Source organism: Neomonachus schauinslandi, chromosome 5, assembly GCF_002201575.2.
Source record: "Neomonachus schauinslandi chromosome 5, ASM220157v2, whole genome shotgun sequence".
Classification (NCBI taxonomy): domain Eukaryota; kingdom Metazoa; phylum Chordata; class Mammalia; order Carnivora; family Phocidae; genus Neomonachus; species Neomonachus schauinslandi.
The window spans coordinates 16,337,272-16,359,344 of NC_058407.1; the positions used below are offsets into that span (position 1 = coordinate 16,337,272).

The window sequence follows — 22,073 nt, forward strand, 5'->3', positions numbered from 1 at the left end:
ATTTTAAACTTTCTACATCTAAAAGTCCAGACTCACAGTCCAGGCAGAGGAATGGATATGTAAACCAGCAAATAAATCCATGCAGTTTAAAAGGGCTATCATACAAGTATTGAGTAGCACAGTGAGAGGCAGAGGGAGGCAAAATAGAAGCCATATTTGAGTTCAGTCTTGACAGATAGGTTGGAATTTCCCCCACAGGTAAGGCAGGTAGTAAAGGCAGAGGGGAGGAGGTGGGAAACAGCAGTGTGTGTGTGTGAGAGAGAGAGAGACAGAGACAGAGACAGGGAGACAGAGACAGAGATTGTGAGAAACAGCAAATGGTTCAGCATTAGTGGACGTCGGGGGCCTGATGGGGAACAGTGGAAGCTGATGAGACACAGGGATATAGGCAGGGATTCTTTAGGAAGGATCTTGGATACCCTACAAAGGTTTTTATGCCATGTCCCTTGGGAGGGATGGGTTTCAAAACAATTATTTATTTTTTCTTTGCTCAAAGGACATCTAAGTGAAAGCCCAAAGTAGGAAACAGATAGCAATGGGGTGGCTTTGGTGGAGGGATGCTGAGGACCTAGCTAGTACCTGTGCTCCGTGGTCTCCCTGAACCCGCTCCTGTGGGCATCTTCCTGGCTCTTCCTCCCACGAACTTAGTCCAGCTGAGTGTGCGCATCATGGCTAGAGTGTCAGAGTTGGTGAGAGGGAAGTGGGAGAGAGAAGCATTTGGGAAAACAATTCCCATGGTGGTGTGGGGGTTGCGTGGGAAGGGGCCGAGGCAGGGAACCCAGCTTGGGGTGATTGCAGTGGTCCTGACGTGCCATCAGCCTGTGGCATCATGGGTCCCCATCCACGCTGGAAGCCAGAGATGAGCCCCGTCCAGTCTGGAGGGCTCAGCCACACTGTGCGAGTCTCTGAACTTCTCCAGGCCTCAGTGTCCCCATTTTACTAGTGGTGAAATTAGTGGTATTTCCCTGAAAGTTTGTTGCACGATCTAAATGAGTCAGTACATGTCAGGTACTCAAAACCTTACAGGAGCCTGGCACATAGTAATTATTTCCTGTAATTGTCCGAATGCACTTAGGAAGTTTTGAGTTCACTCGTTTGATAATTGTGACTTGAGCCCCTCTGTCAGCGTTCTGAGTGCTGGGGAGACATCCGTGAATGAAATAGACCAACCCTCATTTACACTGTAGTAGGCGAGAAGAGCTAAATAAATACACAGAATACACAGAATCGGGCTAGGATGGATCCACGGGATCACACAGGACCTGCTGGGCCAATTTGGAACACTGGGTTTTATTTTGAGTGAGATGGAAAGTCTAGAAGTCTAGAAGGTTTTGAGCAAAGAGGTGACAAGTCCAACTACCCATTTTTGGGTTCAGAGTAGCTTGTGAGGTCCTTACCGAACAGTTCATAGAAGGTAGGTGTTATCCTGCACTGTCCTGTGGCTGGCGGGGGGGGCGTCCTGCTGGGCGAGGCTTTGGAGAACGAGCCTGGTGAAGGGTGGGGGGCCCTCAGAAAAGAGAGGCACCTTTCCCGTCAGGTTGCAGAGGTGTGTCCGGTCACAAGAGCGGTGATGTCATTGTCCACCTGGCTGGAACACTCTCGCCCAGCTCCTGGGCGGGAACAGCCTGAGTTGTGTCCCGCTCAGTGACATCTCCGTTGTCCTTCCTCGCACCCTCTGGGGTCATAAGTGAGCTTGTTGGATAAACAGGGTGTTTGTGTGTTGCTGTCCCCCCCCGCAGTGTTTGAGAACAAAGATAAGATTGTGATCATCATGGAGTACGCAAGCAAGGGCGAGCTGTACGATTACATCAGCGAGCGGAGACGCCTCAGCGAGAGGGAGACCAGGCACTTCTTCCGGCAGATTGTCTCTGCTGTGCACTATTGTCACAAGGTATGGCCAGAGCCTGGGTCACCGACCGTCTTGATGCTCATGTGACTGTTCTCACGGTGTGCCGGTGATACCCGTTTATTGTCGCCTGCATGGAGAATTTATGAAATAGAAGAAAATCACCATCACCCAGAATTCCAGAATCCAGGCATAACCCATGGTTGACATTTTTGTTCGTTTCTTTCCCATCTTCTTCCTCCTACTCCTAACATTTGGGTTTTTTTTTTTTATTTGAACCTCTTATTTTGAATAATTTTAGATGTACAGTGAAGTTTCCAGGCTAGTACAGAGAGCTCCCGTATGCCCCTCACTCACTTGATCCTAATGGGAACAGCTTACGTTACTATAGCACATCTGTTGAAACCAAGACACCAACATTTGGGCGCTGTTATTAACAAAACTCCAGATTTTACTTAGATTTCCCCAGTTTCTCCGCCAATGACCTTCTTCCTCCTTTTCAGGATTCGGAGTACCACAGTGCATGTATTTGTACATTTGTGTCTTGCCTTGTCACGTAGTATTTTAATCAGAACACGTTCCTATGTTACTAAAAATTCTCTGTAATTATTGTGATTGTTGGACATTTAAGGCTGGTTCCAGTTTCCGGTTAATATATATAGTGATCCACATCTTTATACATTAACCTTTTCCTCTCATTTGAATGATTCACCTGAGGGAAAATCCAGGAGTGAAGTTACTGGCTGTGAACTTTCCTGTGCTCTCGGTATCTTTCCTTGCATGGGTCATATCCACTTAGGTTACGTACCTACACATACATTTTATTGCAACACACCTAATGGGTTGTGCTCATAATACAGCCAGGTTAGCCACCCTTTGTCTCTGGAGAAGGAAATGAAGTACATAGCTACTTCCAAGACGTATTTCAGCCTTCATCATTATTAATCACGTTAGCCATGATTCCGGAACATCGTGTTCGCACTTTCCCCCAGAATGGTCACACCTGGAACAGTCTTTCACTTTGAGGACAATAGTGACTTGAGTCCAGCATGGCATCCAAAATAGAGTCAGCTTCTTCATTCAAATGATTGCAACATGGCGCCTTCTGGTATGTTAAATATTCCAGTTAATTGAGAGCGGCTCCGTAAGTAACTAGAAGATATTATTCAAATCTAAAACCTTTAACCCATGCGAACACTGTTGGACTTCTCTTTGCTGACTCGAAAAGCACTGATGACCCAGATCATATGGTATTTTGTACTTTATCATCAGGCATCATCATAAAGGACTGCAGATCATATTTTCATTATTTGAGGTGTGTGAGTACTTGAGATTTTGTATGAATGGCACTTTGTCAGACTCATTCCATCTTACTCTGAAAATTAGGAATGCAATAATATAAACCAAAACTGCTCCCAGTCTTTAAAACTAGAAAAAAATCGGGGACCTTAGATTCTGTATCTTTCCTCCAGGAGCCTTGGTTTGTGCCTTTCTGAAGTCAAAACACATCCTGGAAGGTTTGCGTTAGAAAAAGAGGAGTAGACATACAGCTTTCACCTCCTCAGCCCGTGCTTTTGGAGGTGGTAGGGACTGTCAAATGGAAAGGAAAATAAACAATTAAAGCACCAACTGTAATAAACATGCCGATTCTGAACTAAAGAAGTCTCGATCGAAAGACAGAGATGTTCTAGCCAGTTGGTTTGCTTAAAAGAGGAGCTTCAGTCGCAAATGTCCTTTATGCTGAATGATATGAAAAACTTACTCCTTGCTATTTGTCTGCCCAGCCCAAAGTAGCTGGTTCTTTCTGTTCCACCTCTGCCCATGCCCTCCCCCCATTCCATTAAAAGATCCCTGGGCTTTACAAAGAATTGTGCGCACCAGGTGTTACTGCGGGATAGACCAGCAGCCTATTGGTTAATGACTCCTTTTCAGCCTCAGCGGGGCTGTCTGCCTGTCAGTGCAGGCCAGCTTCCCGCCTTGCCAGAGTTTGCTTGAACAGAAAGGTCACACGGTAGGGCAGCGACCTGCTTGGGTCAGCCCAGTGGCTAGGGTCTCCTGTGCCCCTCCCACCTTCACCCTTCGCCCTTGAGTCTAGCTGAGCCCAGAGGGTCTTGCAGAACTTCCCTCCCAGCCGCTCAGGAAATGCCCGTGGGGGGACTTCTGCTATCCTGGGGGGGGGGAAGGGGGCGGGCAGGCAGACAGACAGACAGACAAGAGAGGCCCATGAGCCCCACATTCTGAGTCTCCAGCAGAGAAATCTGCTTCTTCCCTGAGAAGCCCAGCACAGACAGACATTGTTCCCCGCCGCCCGTGACTCTATTGCTTTCACACAGTGGAATTACATTCCGACCAAGAATCCCCCTGCTGTTTTACAGGCTCTGGGGGAGAATGGATTCCAGTCATTTTTCCCTTCACCGCACAGCAAGTGACTAATGCTCTCCTGTCTCTGGTCGCTGGCTGGCGGGGAGCCTTATGACAGTAAGAGAAGCCCTGAAGGATGGAGGCAAAGACCACCAGGGCTGGCGCATTTCTTTCATCTGTCAAATGTCTCCCCTTGCTCACCCTCCCGCTCCCTCTTTCTGTCTCTCGTGCCGGCCGCCCCATTCACGTCCGCGCCTGTCTTCTCATTGCAGAACGGCGTGGTCCACCGGGACTTGAAGCTGGAAAACATCCTGCTGGATGACAACTGCAATATTAAGGTAAAGCTCTTGCCTGGTGGATTGATACACAGGGCGGGGGAGGGGGTTGCTCAAGGTGCCCCAGGCTGCAGTCTTGGAGCCAGGCGGCTGCGTCCTGCCCTGGCTGGTGGATGCGGGGAGTCATCTCAGTTCCGTTCCAGTCCTTCAATTCGACCAGCATTTATCGATCTCCAACTACATGCCAGGCCTCGATCTTCATGCTGGGAGAAAAAGATGACAAAATACAGTCCCTGTCCTCAGGAAGCTCGTAGTCCGCAATCATCACTGTAAAAACACCTACAGCCGTAACATATTGCGTGTGTATGTCCTGTCATGTTTGCCTGCTATCGCTTACCTTTAATCTTCACAACCCTATGAGGTGAGAGCCGTTATTGACATCATTTCGCAGATAGGGAAAGCGAGGCACAGAGAAGTTAAGTAACCAACCCGAGGTAACACAGCAGTAAGTAAGTGGAGCTGGGTTTGAGCCCGTGTGTGTCTGACTCCCGAGGGCTTGAGTTGCCAGTGGGTCCCCAGGTTATGTAACAGTTGGAACTCTCTCCCTGCCAGCCTTCTGTCCCTGCCGCGCCGTGCCTTCTCCTTCTCTCTCCCGACCCTCCCAGCCCCCGAACCAGCCGTGGAACTGGGCAGCTGGCTGTGGTGGTATGTGCTGCTGGGAAAGGAGCAGACCGTCCGGTGAGGGGGTTTACTGCCACGGAGAGTGTTTTTGCTGGCTGCTGCTGCAGTTGAAGCAAGCTCTCCTGGCCCACGGGGTTCAAGCACCTCCTGCGGAGCACTCTCAACATCCTTTTGATCACGGCTGCAAAATAAGCAAATACGGTTTCAAAATAAACGGAGCTCGCTGCATGGGTTTCATTATGAAATGGCCTCAGTACTCCTGACACCAGGGGATCCCTCTAACTGGCCACCAGTGACGTTAGTGCCTCATCCCTGGTCCCCGGACAAAGCATGGGAACGACCTTGCATCGCCCCCTTTCCTGGTTGCTCTTGCGCTCAGTGGAGGGGGTGGGGTGCATCACAGGGAGACTGTTGCCTTGCTCCGAGTTTGGATTAACACTGTTTGCAGATCATGGCGGCCACCATTAGTTACCATTGTCCTTTGAGAGGATCCTCGAAGTCACGTCAGGATGACCTCTTGTTTTTGCGAGTCGTTGACCTCTTTCTGTGTTAGTCCATAGAATACGGAGGAAGCAGTTGGTCAAAGCAGTTTTTCCTAGGATGGGGAAGTGAGATCTCAAGGTCTCTCCCTTTCTGGATTATTCTAGCAGGAGGACTGGCTGTCCAGTCAGAAAATTCCCTCCTGTGTGGCTTCCTAGCTGCTTGCCATGGGGAACCCCACTTCATCCTGTTTCTGCGACTATAAAACGGGGTAACAGTGATGCTCACAGGCTTGCGTTCAGGACTAAACAAGATACCCCGTGTTTAGCTTCATACACTGCTGAGCACTGTGCGTGATCAAGATCAAGAGCGGTGGCTTTGGAGTTGGGTAGCCTGTGATTTGAATTTGAATCACGACTCTGTCCCTGACTAATGGCAGTGTTTTGGAGAGATGAATCCCCTGTCTCAGTTTTCTGGTGCGTCCAGTAGGGATGCCAGTCCTGACTCTGGGGGTGGTTGTCTATTCGTTCATTTTCTCAGTGAGTATTTCCTGAGCAGTTATGTGCGTGCCCTGTGCCCAGGGTGCCTGGGGAGTCAAGGGCAAATGTGAGGATTTTAGTGCACAGAGCACTTAGCACTGAACTCTCAGTATCCAAGGCCCCTGCGCCAATTGTTGGTCACCAGAGAGGACTTTGAACAGGGAGTCAGCTGCCGTGAAGGTGCCTGGGTCCTCGGGAGTGGTGGCCAGGCCACGGCTAGAGAACTGGGTGCTGGTCTGAGGGGCACATTTCTAAGGGTTTGTGTCATCCACCCTGGTAGCTTTCTCTGCAGATTCTTTCTGCCACCTGCCTCCGGAGCTCTCCAAACAAAATGTAGTCTTTACAAGGCCTGGAATGTGAGCCTCTGGCTTGGGGATTGGGTTCTGTGGGACAGTGTGACCTCTTGGTCCCATGATGTAGTCCCAGAAGTGATAAGGCACATAGCTTCCTATGGAGTCATAGAATTTCCCAATGGAGGAGAAGAATAGTTAGAATTCTGAAAGCAATTGTGCTGGGAACAATGCCGCAGGAGCCCTGGGGAATGGCACATTTGAATGAGCAATGGGGTAGTGGTGTTGGGCCTCCCAGCTCCCAGGACCACGTCCTTCCATCTGCGCTCCCTGTCCATTGTATAGGTTAATAGCAGACACACAGAACATTATAAAAATTGAACTTTCACTCATGGTTTTTTTTTTTTTTTCCTCCTTGTCTTTTCCTTAAGAATCTCTTCTCCTGGGGGAAGAATGAAGCGGGGGAAATCGGAGGGGTAGACGAACCATGAGAGACGATGGACTCTGAAAAACAAACTGAGGGTTCTAGAGGGGAGGAGGAGGGGGGACGGGTTAGCCTGGAGATGGGTATTAAAGAGGACACGTATTGCATGGAGCACTGGGTGTTATACGCAAACAATGAATCATGGAACACTACATCAAAAACTAATGATGTAACGTATGGGGATTAACATAAGAATAAAAAAAAAAAAAAAGAATCTCTTCTCCTGGCATTTCCCAAGGTAAAACGCACACGTGCGTGCACACACACACAGAAACCAAACCTTCCCATTCCCCAACACGGGTTCTTCCTTTTGCTTGTTCAAGGGATGCTGCTAGGATCTGAGAATCCTAGAGCCTGATGAACATTGAGGGTCATTTTCCAGGCCCCTCGCTCAAATGACGGAGGCCCTGTAGGTCTAGGTGACAGGCCCAAGGTCACGCGCAGGGAATCAGTGTGGGCTTATTGTGTCTCTGTTTCCTTGGAGTGTGGCCCAGTGCTTGCCACACAGTAGGTACCCTTAGGTTGTTTGGGTTTGGGGTGAAGGGATGACAGCCAGGAGGAGAACTCCCGTGTTTGACTTCTGGGCAAATTCTCTTTCATCATCTCACACGCATTTCCAAGATTTTTTTAAAAACGCATTTCAGCTGGTGTTGATTTGTCTTCCGGCTGTGTCTGCCCGGCTCTTCCTGACTCAGCATTTCGCTGGAAACATATTTAGAAAGGGCACCGGCGGCAAAGGCAGCAGACACATGGCCAGACACCGGCCTCCATGTTCAAGCGAGCCTTTGGCATCAGCGTCTGGCTCCAGGGGCGGGCAGAGAAAGCAACGGGATATGAGTAGCCAGGTCCCTCTTGGAGCCCCCTCTGGTGCCTCTCTAGCCGCGGTTCCATCTTCCGTATTCCAAGGGTGGGAGGCCTGTAAAAATGCTACTGGTTTAAACTTGTCGCATGTCACTGTAGTTTGGTGTGAGTTGTGTAGCTTGTTCCTCCCCTCTTCTCAGCCTGATGTTGATTTGCAAAGAGCACATCTGGCATTGGAAATTATTTATCTGGCCAGGGCGAGAGGGCGTGGCTTCTAAAAATATTCACATAGTCTGTCGGCAGAAAGAATGAGAGCAATGTGCTTCTTTGGGTTGCATTCCGTACTTCGGAGAAGCCTGCTAAAGCCTCTGTGGAGTAAGCCTATGTCTACGAAAATAGATACCCAGCATTGCATTAATTCGCAATTAATAAAAATGGGCCAGATTCACATCCCACTCTCTGGGAGAATGGAATGCCGACAATTCCCATAGAAGGGTCCTGTAAAAATGTCTTACAATAAGAAGAGGTCCAAGCACTGGGGTCAGCTCGCCTCCTCAAAGAGGGCTGGGAATTTGGTGAGCTCCCAGGGCTCAGAGTAGAGGGGCAGAGGGGAAATGGCCTGTTGCCCCTGATGACAATGGAATCACCGCTGCTGCGGACAAGAAAAGCAGCTTTGAATGGCCAGGGCTAAGATGAGCTAGAAATCTCAGAGGCTGAACAAGGCCAAACGGGGCAGCTCGGGATATGGCCCCTGGGCTTTGATTATATGCGTGTGAGAACTCTGCATTCGTGCATTAATTAACCCATCGGTTTGTTTGTTCATTCATCCATTTATGTATGTGTTTGTGTACACGTGTGTATCCACGCATGCCCACATTCTCTCCTCTATTCCTGCACTTACGCAGTCAGCAAACTGGGTATCTCCTGGGGGCAGGATATACTCGACCACAGATATTTACTAAGTTCCTACTATGCACCTGGCCCTGTGCAGGATGCTGGCATTCCAGGTCCTTATCATGGAGCTCGGAATCTTGAAGCTGTTCAGCCAGCAGTAACAAGGGGCCAGGAGAAGGATATGGAGATGAGTGAGGAAGATAAGGTACCTGCCTTAGTGGACTTAGAATTCCACTTGGGGACACAAGCAGCAGACAAATAAATACAGAATGTAATTGTCTGGTGGCGAAGAGAATCCGTGCAGAGTGAGGGCGGAGGCTCGCAGGTGCTTTTAGCTAGGGTGGTCAGAGAAAGCAACTTGCGTAGGACTCACACTCTTCAAATCCACTGAGCTCTCTCTGGCTCCCTGGCCTTTGCACACATGGATCCCTGTGCTTGGTATGCTCTTCCCACTGCTCTTTGCCTGCCCCTCCTTTCAGTCTCAGCTTGAATGCCTCTTCTTCCAGGAAGCCTTCCCTGATCCTCCTTTCTCGGCAGGGCCGCATGGCCCTGCTATGTGCCTCATAGTGCCCTGTGTAGTGTTCTGGAAGCATTAAGCAGGAAGTGGGGCGTCTGTTAACTATAAACGGGCCAAAAAGCCTTTCCTGAGGCAGTGGTGATTAAACTTGGTTTTGAAGGATGGGTAGGAGTTTGACAGAAAGAAATGTGCTGATGGCCTTCTACAGGGAAGGAGCAGCAAGCACAGGAATAGGGCATGGAGGCTGGAAAATGGAAGTAACCTTTCTTGAGCCTCTGCTAGAAGCCAGAGTCCTGTGCCAGACCTTCCATGTGCTTTATCTCATTTGGATCTCAGAATGTCTCCACCGGGGTGGGTGGGATTATCCCCCATTTTATGGATGAGGAGGTTCCTGCAGCTAATATTATCAATGGGGCTGGCTGCAAACTTAAGGCCACCCGACTCTAAGGGCCAGGCACCTGATAAATTCTACCTCTACCGCTGCCACCCAAATTTGCCCCAAATCTAGGAGAACATCACACGAGGGCACGTTTTTGGTCCTTGATTCAGCCTGCCTTACCTTGTCTGTAGGCAGCTGGCAGACAGCTGTTCCTGGGAGGGACTCTCCAAGTGCTGATGGTGGCCGATGGTGGCCGATGGCCAGGCTGCCTCTGTCGTGGTGGCCAGAGCACCCACGTAGGGATGCCCGAGTCGAATGCGTGGTGAGTCGTGACAGGTTGCTCGCTGGGGTCCCCTGAGAGGCTGCATCCTGGAGGTGCCCTCAGTGAAGAGCTTCCCCAGATCGCTTGGGGTCGATCATTTCCCAGCTGGTACCGAAGCTGGAGCAGGGAAGGATTAATTAACTACCTAAGTTCAGTGCTGGTAAGAGGTAGGGCTGGGATTTGAACCCAAACCCTCAAACCCCGCATCCTTTATCGTGCAGCGCAGCCTCTCACTCTGGGCATGCCTATTCCAGAAGTGGGTGACAGTAATTCCTCTGGGCTCTGGGGTGGGCACTGGGTCTTAGCAAATAATTGTTAAGCAGACCAAACCACCAGCAGTGACTTGCCATCATCTAGAATCAGCTGGTACAGGGACTGTTCCAAGGGCTTTTCATCCCTGTTTTTCAGTCCCCACACAGCTTTCTGAGGTGGGTTCTGTGATTATTCCCACTTTGCAGATGAGGAGACTGAGTGACTTGGCAGGGCCCGCCCATCACCCCGGAGGGCCAAGTCCAAGGCTAGCCCCAGGTTCTTCTGATCTGTCCAGCCCACTGTACTTCCTCTCAGACACTGCAAAAGACCATCAGCCCTTCACTTATATTATTGACCTCCTGAGTGTTTTCCCCCAGCGTTTACCCATCAGCATCCGGATACTTCCTTTTTCATCCAGTGAGCTCACAGCGATTATTCACAGAGATCTGAGGTTAGCCCCCCTTTAGGTACTGCCGAGAAGTGGACCCACGGAATATTTATCCTTTCGCGTCTGGCTTACTTCACTTAGCTCAGCGTCTTCATGGTGCATGTGAGTGTTGTAGTGAGGCTAATTGTTTGGAGATGTGAAGAATCACTTCCTACTTTGTCTTTCTAACTCTGATTTTTATCCAGCAGCACACACCTCTAGAACGGCTTGGTAATAACAAAAACTCCAAAAATTAAGGACCTGAGTGTTGGCTTCTCAGATCCTTTCCAGAGCCCAGGCTGAATGGGGGTATCAGCCCAGTGTGGGGACATGATTGGGAGCCCGTAGCAGGCAGGGGACAATCCCGTCATTAGCAAAAATGCAGAGTAGTTACCTTTCTCCAGAGGTTACTCGTGTGTCAGCAAAGTATGACTTTCATTCAGGTATTTTGTTTTATTATGTTTAAAATCACTGTTTCCCCAATTTCAACTTTTTCAAATTTCCTAAATTTCTCTTCTTTCGCTCTTTGGCTTTCGCCTTTCCCTTGAACCTTCTGTGTTCTTTTACTTAATATTTATATTTAGTGCAGTTCCCTTCTAAAAAGTATATTTATTTGAGGAAGAAGCTTTAAAATAATTACCTGAAATGGAAAAACCAGTGTTGTTTTGAGTATCGTGAGGTTGATAAAGCTACTATTACGGATTTAAGGGTGGGAAGCAAAGATTTCTCGAGGCCAATTTTTCTGTGCCAATGAGTGTTCCAAGCATTTTACATACTTTCCATCATTTAATTTTCACTACAACACTGTGGCAGTCAGTGCTCTTCCTACTTCCACTTTACAGATGAGAAATTGAGGCTTTGAGAGGTTTTATACCCAGTGGCCATTCCTGCTCTTCTAGTCGATAGAGGCTCCATAGGGCGTGAAATCTTAGAGCTGCCGCCCGAGTTTAGGTGGTTCAAGGTTTGAGAACTGTGTGTGTGTGTGTGTGTGTGTGTGTGTGTTGATTGATATTCCTTTTCCACTGAAGTGCCAAGAACACAGACTAATCTACATTTCTATGAATCTTCTGTCAGCGGCAAATGACAGTTTTACTGGGAGAGGCTGATAAACATCAGTCTGTGGAGATGGGAGTGGGCCCTAACATAAACACGCTTCTCAGGACGGCTGCAGAGAGAGCAAGCGTGCCCGGACTGGGAGCACTCTGGTGCGAGTGTGTGCGTGCAGGGATTTGCACGCTGCGGTGGTGGGTGCCTCTCACGGGTGTGTGTATTTGGAAGCCGCGGACATCGTGCATCGCGGGGTGGCAAGGGGATGTCTCCCCCCGCCCCCGGGCCCCGCACAGTGTTGGGGCCTCGCCTTGGCTGCGCTCCCCGAGGACAAAGCCCTGGGACGTGCTCCCGGGCTGTGGCCATTCCATTCCTTTTCTGATGGACAGGGCACACTTCATAAGCTTCCAACCAACTTCCTGCAAGTGAATCAGAGGCCTTGCTAAGAAAGTGGAATTCCGGGCAATTAAATGCAATCTGAGCCTGGAGAATGCATTTTCTGAGGCTGGTTATACACCAGCTGCTTTCAATGCCATTCCATTCATTCATTCAGGGGCGACTTTTAGAATAGGCTTATTCTGGGGCTGCATTCAAAAGAAAGCCTCAGCACCATCGGGGCTGGGCTGCTCGCTGGGCATGTGAATTGCTCAGCCTATTTATAAGCCTCCAGTGGAAATCCGCACGGAGAATGGCAGAAGCCCACGGTGGCTCGTCTCAGGAGGCTGGAGTGAAGGCTTGGAGGCACGGCTTTACGTTGCTGCCTGCTAGTCAGCTCTCCTGAGATGCCTCATCACATCTCCCTAAACCCCACTTTCCTGATCTGCTTAAAAAATGGAGGCAAAATAGCCAGAACATGAAATTTGCCATTTTAACCATGTTTAGCTGTACAGGTCAGTGGCATGAAGTATATTCACATTATTGTGTAAATGGGCTTAGATCAGAGAGGGTGAAGCGCTCAGAACAGGGCCTGATCATTGGAGGTTGTTCAATAAGTGGTGACTAAGTTTCTTCTTCTTCTGCATATTCTGTTAGTTGTCTTGTGCTTTTCAAAGTGTTTTGCCTGTTCGAGTGACAAGTATTTCTTGGTGGGGGCAGGTGCTAAACAGTGGATGACACAAAGATGAGGGAAAATGTGGAACATGCTACCTGCTTCAGGGGACTCAGAGTTTAATGGGCAAGGAGAATTTATTATTTATATATGTGTGTGTGTATGTTTATATATGCTACATATGTGTATATGTACATACGTATGTATATATGTGACGTGTGTGTATGTGATTATATGTACTTATGCACACAAGCGCGCCTGCATACACTCACACAGGGAAGGGTACTGCCATAAAGGATAATGAATAAAACGCTTCAAGAAACCAGGAGAGAAGAGAGTGATTCCAAGGGGTGTGCAGTACGAAATAAGCAGGGTTAGGTAGAGCATTTGTATGGAATTTGAAGACTTAAAGGTTTACGTTCATGGTCTCATCTTGAGTGATTGATTTTTTTTTTCTTCTCACACTAATACTATGGTCCAGAACAGGAAAGGATCCTGGGTTTCCATTTTCTGGTGGCTAAACTGAGGCTCAGAGTAGCTAAGGGACCTGTTTCCATGTCACACAGATGGCTAATGGCAGAGTTTGGGCTGATATATGGTGACTCAAAATCTAGGACTCTGGGGTCCTAGATTTCACCTGGGCTCATGAGGTTGGCAAAATAGACTTCTGGGGATGAGAAGGGGTTGGATGAGAAGGGGTTGGTATCAGTGATGTCAGTCACGGTTTTCCAAAGTGTGACTTTTCGAAAGTCACTGTGGGTGCAATGTGATTTTAGGGGGGCTACAGATGGGCACTTCCCAGATTAATAGCTGTGTACTGTCTTGTGCGTTGGAAACGTCAAGGCTGTGATTCTGTGGCTGTTTCTCAGAGCGGGTCTAAACTGAAGTGAAGGTCAAGTCCATGCAGGGAGCGGTTTTGAGTAAGTAAGAGAACATGTGTGCAGATCCAGCAGAATCTGTTGTGGACACCAAAGATTGTGGCTGGGAGTCACTGGCCCAGTCCTGTGGGTGGAGTGGTTCTTTTATGGAGACTAAGGACTGGAGAAAAAATGGTGACCCAGCTGGCAGACCCACCCAGGTGCCCTAGTGCTCAGATGATTCAAGGTAGGTACCCCCTGGAATGCTAACCGGCCTCTCTGGGTCTTGCTTCTCTTTGCAGATTGCTGACTTCGGGCTTTCCAACCTGTACCAGAAGGACAAGTTCTTGCAAACCTTTTGTGGGAGCCCACTCTACGCTTCTCCTGAGATTGTCAATGGGAGACCTTACCGGGGGCCAGAGGTGAGCAAGTTGCTGGGGTGTATGGGGGTGGGGGAGCAAAGGGAGGAGGGAGGGCAGGAACTGGATATAAGAAATACTTCAAACAAACAAAAAGGCAAGCAAGTGGAGAAAGCTTTTCCTTATATGATTATAAAAGCCACAATATAGACACGTGGGAGAAAATTTGAAAAATCTAGAAAATGAAGTTACCTGCAATTTTCCCCACAAGAGATAACCACTTAATATTTTTGCCACTTTTCTTTTAGACTTTTTTCCAGTGTCGATCTCTGCATTTCAAAAAATAATGGCAGTCATTATATACACGTGTATACATATGTGCATGTGGTCTTTTATTGACTTAAAATTATATTGTGACATATTTTGAATTTGTTATTACTAAAAAACGTGGTTTCTGAGGATGATATAATTTTTATTTTATGAATATACCATAATTTAATCAATTACCTAGATTTAGACAGATTGTTTTCAGTTTTTCCCTGTTAGAACAAACCAAAAAAACAAGCAAAAACCCCCTAACTCTGCAATGAATATCTTTTTGCATATATCTTTGACAGCATGTATCTTTGATTAAAGAAATACAGGGTTTTTTTTTTTTAAGATTTACTCATTTATTTTAGAGAGAAAGAGCAGGAGTGGGAGGGGCAGAGGGAAATGGAGAGAGAGAATCCCAAGCAGACTCTGCAGGACCTGATCCCATGACCCATGAGATCATGACCTGAGCCAAAACCAAGAGGCAGATGCTCAAAGCCGACTGCACCACCCAGGCTCCGCTAAGGAAATACAGTTTTAATCGAACCTTCTAATGCACGAGAAATGCATTTCTTTATGTGCTTAAAGCTCTCAGGACCACTGTAAGAGATGTGTATGTGGAAATGCTATTTTGAAAATGGGTGAGTTGCGAGCGATTATGCTCTTTAAAAGGATGGTTCTCTTTACAGAGAGATCCATCCACTCCTTATCCTTTAAAGAGCAGCTGCTCAGTGGGTTGAAATGTTTCCCTCCAAATATTTATCTGTTGGAGAGTGTTTGAAGGCAGGGCTGGAGGGTGAAGAGAAGGATGCCAAGGGCCTCTACCAATTGCAGTGAAGAGAAAGTCTTTCTAAAATAAGAATGTAAGGGAGGAACATTGGATTCCATTTACAAAACTCTAGAAACCTGATACTGTCCATTTATCATAGGTAATGAATGTTTCTTTGATCTTTGATGATCTCTTTCTGGGGTTCTAAGCTGGCGGCCTGTGATCTGGCTAGCAAACATGCTTTATCTGGCCACATTAGTCTTTCTAAAAGAAAATGGACCAAACATTCAATAATTGGGAGATTTTGCATTAAAGTCTGGTTTCTGACTTCCCGAAAGGATCTGGCAGTGCCGGGCCTACGTTACTGTGTGGCAGCAGTTAGCCAAGGGGAGGCTGCCTCCATCAGGTGGATCCATGCACTCCCACGTCGTACCCCACATTCTCTCTTGCTTTGTTCATCTTGGTTGCGTGCCTGGCTCTTGTAAGCATTTGAGTTGGCAGCCCCTGATCCATTTGAAGAAGGTGCAGGAAGGCATTGGTGCCTGGATTTACAGTGAACAGCCCCGTGTCCCAGTCCGGCACCCATCCTGGAGGCAGAGAGGGGCTCTGGAGAAATCAGTTAGCTTTCCTGTGCCTCAGTCTTCCCATCTGTCAGATGGGGTTGAAAATAATTCAGGCCCTCCCTGTTTCACAACATCATACTGAGGATCCAAGGAGATGATCTTTTTAAGAAAGTCCTTACACAGATCGGGACTCTTGGTCTCTGAGATGGAAAGGTCGGGCTCTGCAGCAGCTGACAGCCGCACCACGTATCAATTGTCAGGCTGCAGTGGGAACCCATCCGCTGAGTGCTAAATTCAGTTCCTGGGGTCGTTGGGGGTGGCTGCTCACAGTCTGTGATCTAATGGATCGGAAGGCATCCCGGAACCTGCTTCTGAGCTCCTGTATGTCCCGTCTCTCTGCTCCAGGTGGACAGCTGGGCCCTGGGCGTGTTGCTTTACACTCTAGTTTACGGAACAATGCCCTTCGATGGTTTCGATCACAAAAACCTCATTCGGCAGATCAGCAGCGGAGAGTACCGGGAGCCTACGCAGCCGTCAGGTGCGTGCCCTTGGAGGCTCAGGGATTGAGCGGGAGTGGTTGGCTTATTACCCTTTTTTGAGTGTGTAGCTCACACTTTTTTGCTTTTGTTTTAACATCTGCAAGGAATCTCCTGCTTTTCCTCTTCTTTTTCTCTCCAGATTTTTGCCTTCTGGCAAAGCTGGCTTGCTAGGCTGCTTTGCCCAAACCTTCCCAAATGGAATTTCTAGAACAAATGTCCTCTACACCAGGCAACCTAGGAGTCCTGTGTGCTTGCTGTGTGAACTTGGGCAAGTCCCTTACCATGTGGATTCAGTTTCTCCACTATAAATTCACATTTTGGAAGAGATACCACATGAAGTCCTTTCTAGTCTACGTGGTTATATAAACCACCTTCATTAAACTCAGGGCCATGAGGGTGGCAACTGCTCTTTTTCACCACTGTGCCCCCAGCCAGGGGCATGGCCCATGGGCGCTGTTTCATTATTCAGTATTTATTGCTATAACAACTCTATCCCCGACCTCCCCCACCGCCCTGAGTCAACTTGATGGTTTAAAGAACAACTAGGTACCCTGTCTCTCCATTCCCTGGGTTGGCTAGAGCTCTTCTGGCCATGCTTGGGTTGCTCCTACCGTGACATTTGGATGGCAGCTGGGCTGCGTCTGACTGGGGGACAGCTGCTCAGTGCTCCTCCACGTGGGCTCCCTCTCCATGAGATGCCTCTCCAGGCCCCTCTCTCCAGGAGGAATCCTCGACTTCTTCCACAGCAGCTCAGGGCTCTAAGGTGGAGGAAGAAGAAGCTTCCAAGCCTTCTGTGCTGGGCAGGCAGATAATGTCACTTCTGCCACGCTCTATGGGTCAAGGCAACCAAGATCATAAGCTCCACCCCTTGCTAGGATGATGTGAGGTGTGGATGGAAAGTGTGTGTCCACATGGTCATCTTTGGAAAGTAGTTAACGCAGACCTTCCTATGTAGACATGCTGCCCACGCGTGCACACGCACAGCTGATTTCTCATTCTTTGCGGTAGTTACATTTCACAAAGTTGCTATGAGCACGGAGTGAGTGAATACTGAGACCGCACTGCTCCTGGGGCAAATACAGGGCTCGAGCTCTGGTCACAGTACTGTTGTCAACTGATCAATATATAACCTTGTGTTATGTATATTTCTGTCCAGAGACACCTCATTTAAAACATCCCGTTGACTCATTCACATCAGACTCACAGCCAACAGCGCTGTGACTCATGCCTGAACGAAGCCTATCTAACACACGCACTTTCTCCGTAAGGCACATCACAGCCTACTCGAACTTGGGAACCATAGTTAGCACGTTGGGCCATTTTACACAGTGAAATCACCAACAAAAAGGTCAAAAGTGTGAAAAACATGGACTATACAGGCTGTGAGAAGTACACCTGTTTAAAGCATGAGAGTGGAAACAAGAAGGCAGGGAGGCGGCACCTCCTTCGACCTCAGGTGGGAACATACGTGCTGCGCTGGGGGTGACTCAAATTTTTTGCCACTTTGCAAATGGACACAAATGACAGGGAGAGTGAGTGCCCGGTATTGATTTTGGGGCTACAAATACATTTTAGTGAGCAGGAGAATTTATAATACAGAATCTGTGAATAATGAATACATACACACACATATATATATACGTATGCATACGCATTCTTTTTTTTTCAATAGACCAGCCTGGGTTTTTGTTTGTTTGTTTGTTTTGTTTTTTGTTTTTTGTTGTTGTTGTTGTTGTTTTTTGAGAAATTTCAGGTGACCCAACCAGTACCAACACAGCTCCTGGCACATTGCAGGAATTTAGAAAATATTTACTGAATGACTGAAGGAACATCCTGTTACTTTTCAGGGGTGCAGCTCACCCCTGATCTCATTGCCTGACCCCTGCCAGCTACTCATTAGCCCACATAAGTGGCTGAGGGGGAGGTGGCGCCTTCCCAGGATATAATTCACCTCCCTTTGGGGGAGCACAGTTTAATCTTATAAGTCAATTTATAAGCTGTGAGAGTCAGTTGGTTCCTGTGGCCTCCTCAACATCCCTTCGGGGCTTTCCCCTAATTCTCTGGCAGCCGAAATGTGCGCATGGAATGTCTCAGCCAGGCCGTAAGCGGATAGCAGATCTAGATGAGCTCTCTGAGCTGACGGCTCGGTAGGCTGCAGCTTACGTCAGAGAGGGAGAGGAGGTGAGCTCGCTGGGCGTGGGTCTCAGCACCTGGCAAAAGCCTGGGGTAAGGCCAGCCTTGGGGATGGCACCTCTCACTGCCCACGTGTGCCATCCTTCTCTCTTTCCCTCTTTGATAAGGAGCCTCTTTCTCACCGTCTCAGCCTTAGATGTCCTTTTCATGCCGACACACTTTCCCCATGACCTTGAGCACTGCGTGTTTATATAAGCCCACCTTGGAGGACTACAGAAAAGCCAGGGTCACCTCCCCCTGGTTTCCCTTTTGGTAAAATAATATCCACCGAAGGAATGGTGGGGCCCTGCTTGGGGTCGGGTCTGAAATCTGTTCCAGTTCCCTGGCCTTCCCCATTTAATGAAGATCTGAGTTGATGGAGAGCTCGGTAGTTCTAGAACAGTCCTTCGCTTCTGTGGAAAAACATGCCAGGGTGTGACCGTGCCCTGGCCTGTGGTTGTGTCCCGATGATGCTTTCCGTGTACCGTCTGGAAGGCTTTGGCTCCTGCTTCCTGGTGTGGCAGGACCAGGTCTCCTGGCAGAGTGCACGTGTCCCCTCACCCCTGCAGCGTCAGCCCCGTCAAGGCCAAAGGCTTCCATGTGACGCATCCTTCTTTTTCTCTTGTGCCACAGACGCCCGAGGACTCATTCGGTGGATGCTGATGGTGAACCCCGATCGCCGGGCCACCATCGAGGACATCGCCAACCACTGGTGGGTGAACTGGGGCTACAAGAGCAGCGTTTGTGACTGTGATGCGCTCCACAACTCCGAGTCGCCGCTCTTGGCTCGCATCATCGACTGGCACCACCGTTCCACAGGGCTGCAGGCTGAGGCCGAAGCCAAAATCAAGGGCCTGGCCAAGCCCGGGGCCTCCGAGGTCATGCTGGAGCGGCAGCGGTCCCTGAAAAAGTCCAAGAAAGAGAACGATTTTGCCCAGTCCGGCCAGGACTCGGTGCCCGAGAGCCCATCCAAGCTGAGTTCCAAGAGGCCCAAAGGGATCCTGAAGAAGCGAAGCAACAGTGAACATCGTTCCCACAGCACTGGCTTCATCGAAGGCGTCGTGAGCCCTGCCTTACCCTCTGCTTTCAAGATGGAGCCCGACTTGGGCCGGACCGCCGTGCCCCTCCCAAGCCCCCCTGAGGCGGAGGTGCCGGGCAAGCTCAGCCCCAAGCAGTCGGCCACGATGCCCAAGAAGGGCATCTTGAAGAAGACCCAGCAGAGAGAGTCAGGTTACTACTCGTCCCCGGAGCGCAGTGAGTCTTCGGAGCTGTTGGACAGTAACGACGGGCTGGGCAGTGGCCTCCCTTCCCCCAGCCCCCCGGACCCCACCAGGGGGACGTCCCACGGCCTCTCGTGCCGCAGGAAGGGCATCTTGAAACACAATAGCAAGTACTCAGCAGGGACCACGGACCCGGCCCTCGTCAGCCCTGAAATGCCCACACTGGAATCCTTGCTGGAGCCCGGCGTCCCCGCCGAGGGCCTCTCCCGGAGCTACAGCCGGCCCTCCAGCGTCATCAGTGACGACAGCGTCCTGTCCAGCGACTCCTTCGACTTGCTGGATTTGCAGGAGAATCGCCCTGCCCGCCAGCGCATCCGCAGCTGCGTCTCTGCTGAAAACTTCCTCCAGATCCAGGACTTTGAGGGGCTCCAGAACCGGCCCCGACCCCAGTACCTGAAGCGGTACCGGAACCGGCTGGGAGACAGCAGCTTCTCCCTCCTCATGGACATGGACGATGTGACTCAGGTCTACAAGAAAGCGCTGGAGATCTGCAACAAGCTTAACTAGCTCCCCGGGGATGGTGGGGCTGGGTTGTGGGTGGGTTCGGGGGAGGCGTGGGAGCAATGACTTGTGCTAGTGAGCTGGTTACCTCTTTGCTGGCCTGTGACAATATGCTGAGAAAGGATTGGTGCCATCTTGGTTGGCCCAGTTTGCAGCCTTGAGCCAACACCTGAAAGGGAGAAGTGGGCTCTCTGCCAGTCCTGCCAACTGCCAGTCAGAATTTGGGTCCTAACTGGCATTTACTTTGTGGCACCTCCTAGAGGACCAGCTGTCCAGGGGAGGTGGTGTTGGCCAGCACGAAGAGGGTGGGTAGGAAGCATATGGGAGAGGGAACATATCCCTAAAAGTCATCCAAATGCTTCTGGAGGAAGGGCAAGAGAGACTGGGGCCATCTGCCTTGGATGAGCTCAGAACTTGCTTCTTCCCTCCTCACATGAGCTGGCTTGGTCTGACTGCATGGGGTTGGCAAGTAGATTTCAGCCACCTGAACTTGCATCGGTGATTGATTGATAGTGGCTGCTGGGTGTGCTGGTGTGAGTAGCCTAGACGCATGGGAAGGAGTGCTGTGATTGAATAGCAATGGCTGCCTTGGGAAACGGAAGGGGGGCAGTAGCACTCATGCCATGCGGTGGCCATCCTTGACACGGCTAAGCCTTGAAAGTGTTGGGTTGAGGCATCCTGTGGGATCTATGCTTGTCTTTCATGCCACTCACGTGGCCTTTGTTAATTTGCTACTCTACCTGGAATGGAAGACAGGGTCTCGGGCAGAGTGAGAATGCTCTGAACACTGCTAAGGACTTAAGAGTCAGCCCGTGGTGATTTTTGGGCTTCTTGCTGTCTCCCACTTCTTTCCTGATGTCTGCCTTGCTCTTCAGCACAATCTCCCGAGGATGGACAGGGAAAAGAATGGTGGTGTCAGAGGTCAAAACTCTGGTGTGTAACAGAGCTTGGGACCCTCTGTGGTCTTTGTGCAGATGAATGGAAATTGATGCACACCAGCAAGAGGGCAACTTGTCAATTTCTTTAACATCTCACTGTTAACTGGAATGCTGCCTCTTGGGTTCTCACCTGCATGAATCAGATGTGACGCTGTCCACAGTCTCCAAGGAGTAACTGGCTCAACCATTTACCCTGTTTACTAATAGCAAACGGTTTCCCCATCCACCAAGTGTAGAATCCACAGAGGCGGGTGAGTTTGCTTCTAGGGAGTTAGTGTGTAGGTGGGATATTTGGATGAGGAAAGGAAGGTAGGCATAAGGTGCTCCCCCCATATCTAGGGATTCTGTCATGGGTTTGAAGTCCTAGACTCTGGGGGAAAAGAAAGTTCCACCCATTCAAATGAATAAGGTGTTGAAAGAGCACAGTGGGTTGGGAGGAAGCATACAGAAGAGGGAATATTTCCCAAGAAGCCAGCCAGATGGTTCTGGAGGAGGCAGGAAAGAGGTATAGCAGGACTCTTATCATAAAAAGTAATATAACTAGGTATTCAACTTCTAGACACCCAGATTACAGGTGATAAGATGTCAGTCCCACAAAGGGACATCTTCAGATACTGGGTTTGGAATTCATGGTCTCATTGGGGAATCTGGGATGACTTCAGATCCTACTGGCCTGGGCAAATTGAAAGACTTGTTTCAAGATGGTCGACCTCTGCTAGCCACAAAAATATATAAGGAGGACTAGTCTTGGGGGGGGGGTGGGTATTTTTGGGAAAACCAACAGACAACAAACAGTTATAGGGAGATGCGAAAGAATTCACCGTAAGGCACTGAGAACATTCATTGGAGTGAAACTGTCCTTTTCCTAAGGAGATGGCTCCATTTCTCCCCTTGTCACCAGCTCTGGGGTTGTGGCTTTGTGCATGCCTTCAGGTCAAGCTGAGTGGTGTGTTATGGGAAGCTCCTCCATTTTCTTTCTTTCAATTGCACCTCCTTCCTGAGCTCCGATATAGGTTCAAAGGGAAAAAAACTCTGTAGTTAGCAAATTGTGTGTGTGGGAAGTGTGGGTGTGTGGAGGGCATCTTGCAGCCTCCAAGCTCCCCATGCCTTGTCTCATTTTATGTGATCTGTTCCGGACAG

The 22,073-nt window shown here is 49.3% G+C and overlaps 1 protein-coding gene across 1 annotated transcript in view; it reads left to right on the forward strand.

Moving 5' to 3' along the window:
* The window catches only part of NUAK1 (NUAK family kinase 1), a 70,852-nt gene extending 49,136 nt beyond the window's left edge, over positions 1-21,716 (forward strand). The window contains exons 3-7 of the mRNA XM_021687373.1: positions 1,740-1,891; positions 4,480-4,545; positions 13,803-13,922; positions 15,909-16,041; positions 18,848-21,716. Coding sequence (XP_021543048.1) covers positions 1,740-1,891; positions 4,480-4,545; positions 13,803-13,922; positions 15,909-16,041; positions 18,848-20,001 — 1,625 coding nt within the window. The 3' untranslated portion in view covers positions 20,002-21,716. The remainder of the gene's footprint in view (positions 1-1,739; positions 1,892-4,479; positions 4,546-13,802; positions 13,923-15,908; positions 16,042-18,847) is intronic.
* Positions 21,717-22,073: the final 357 nt, after the last annotated feature.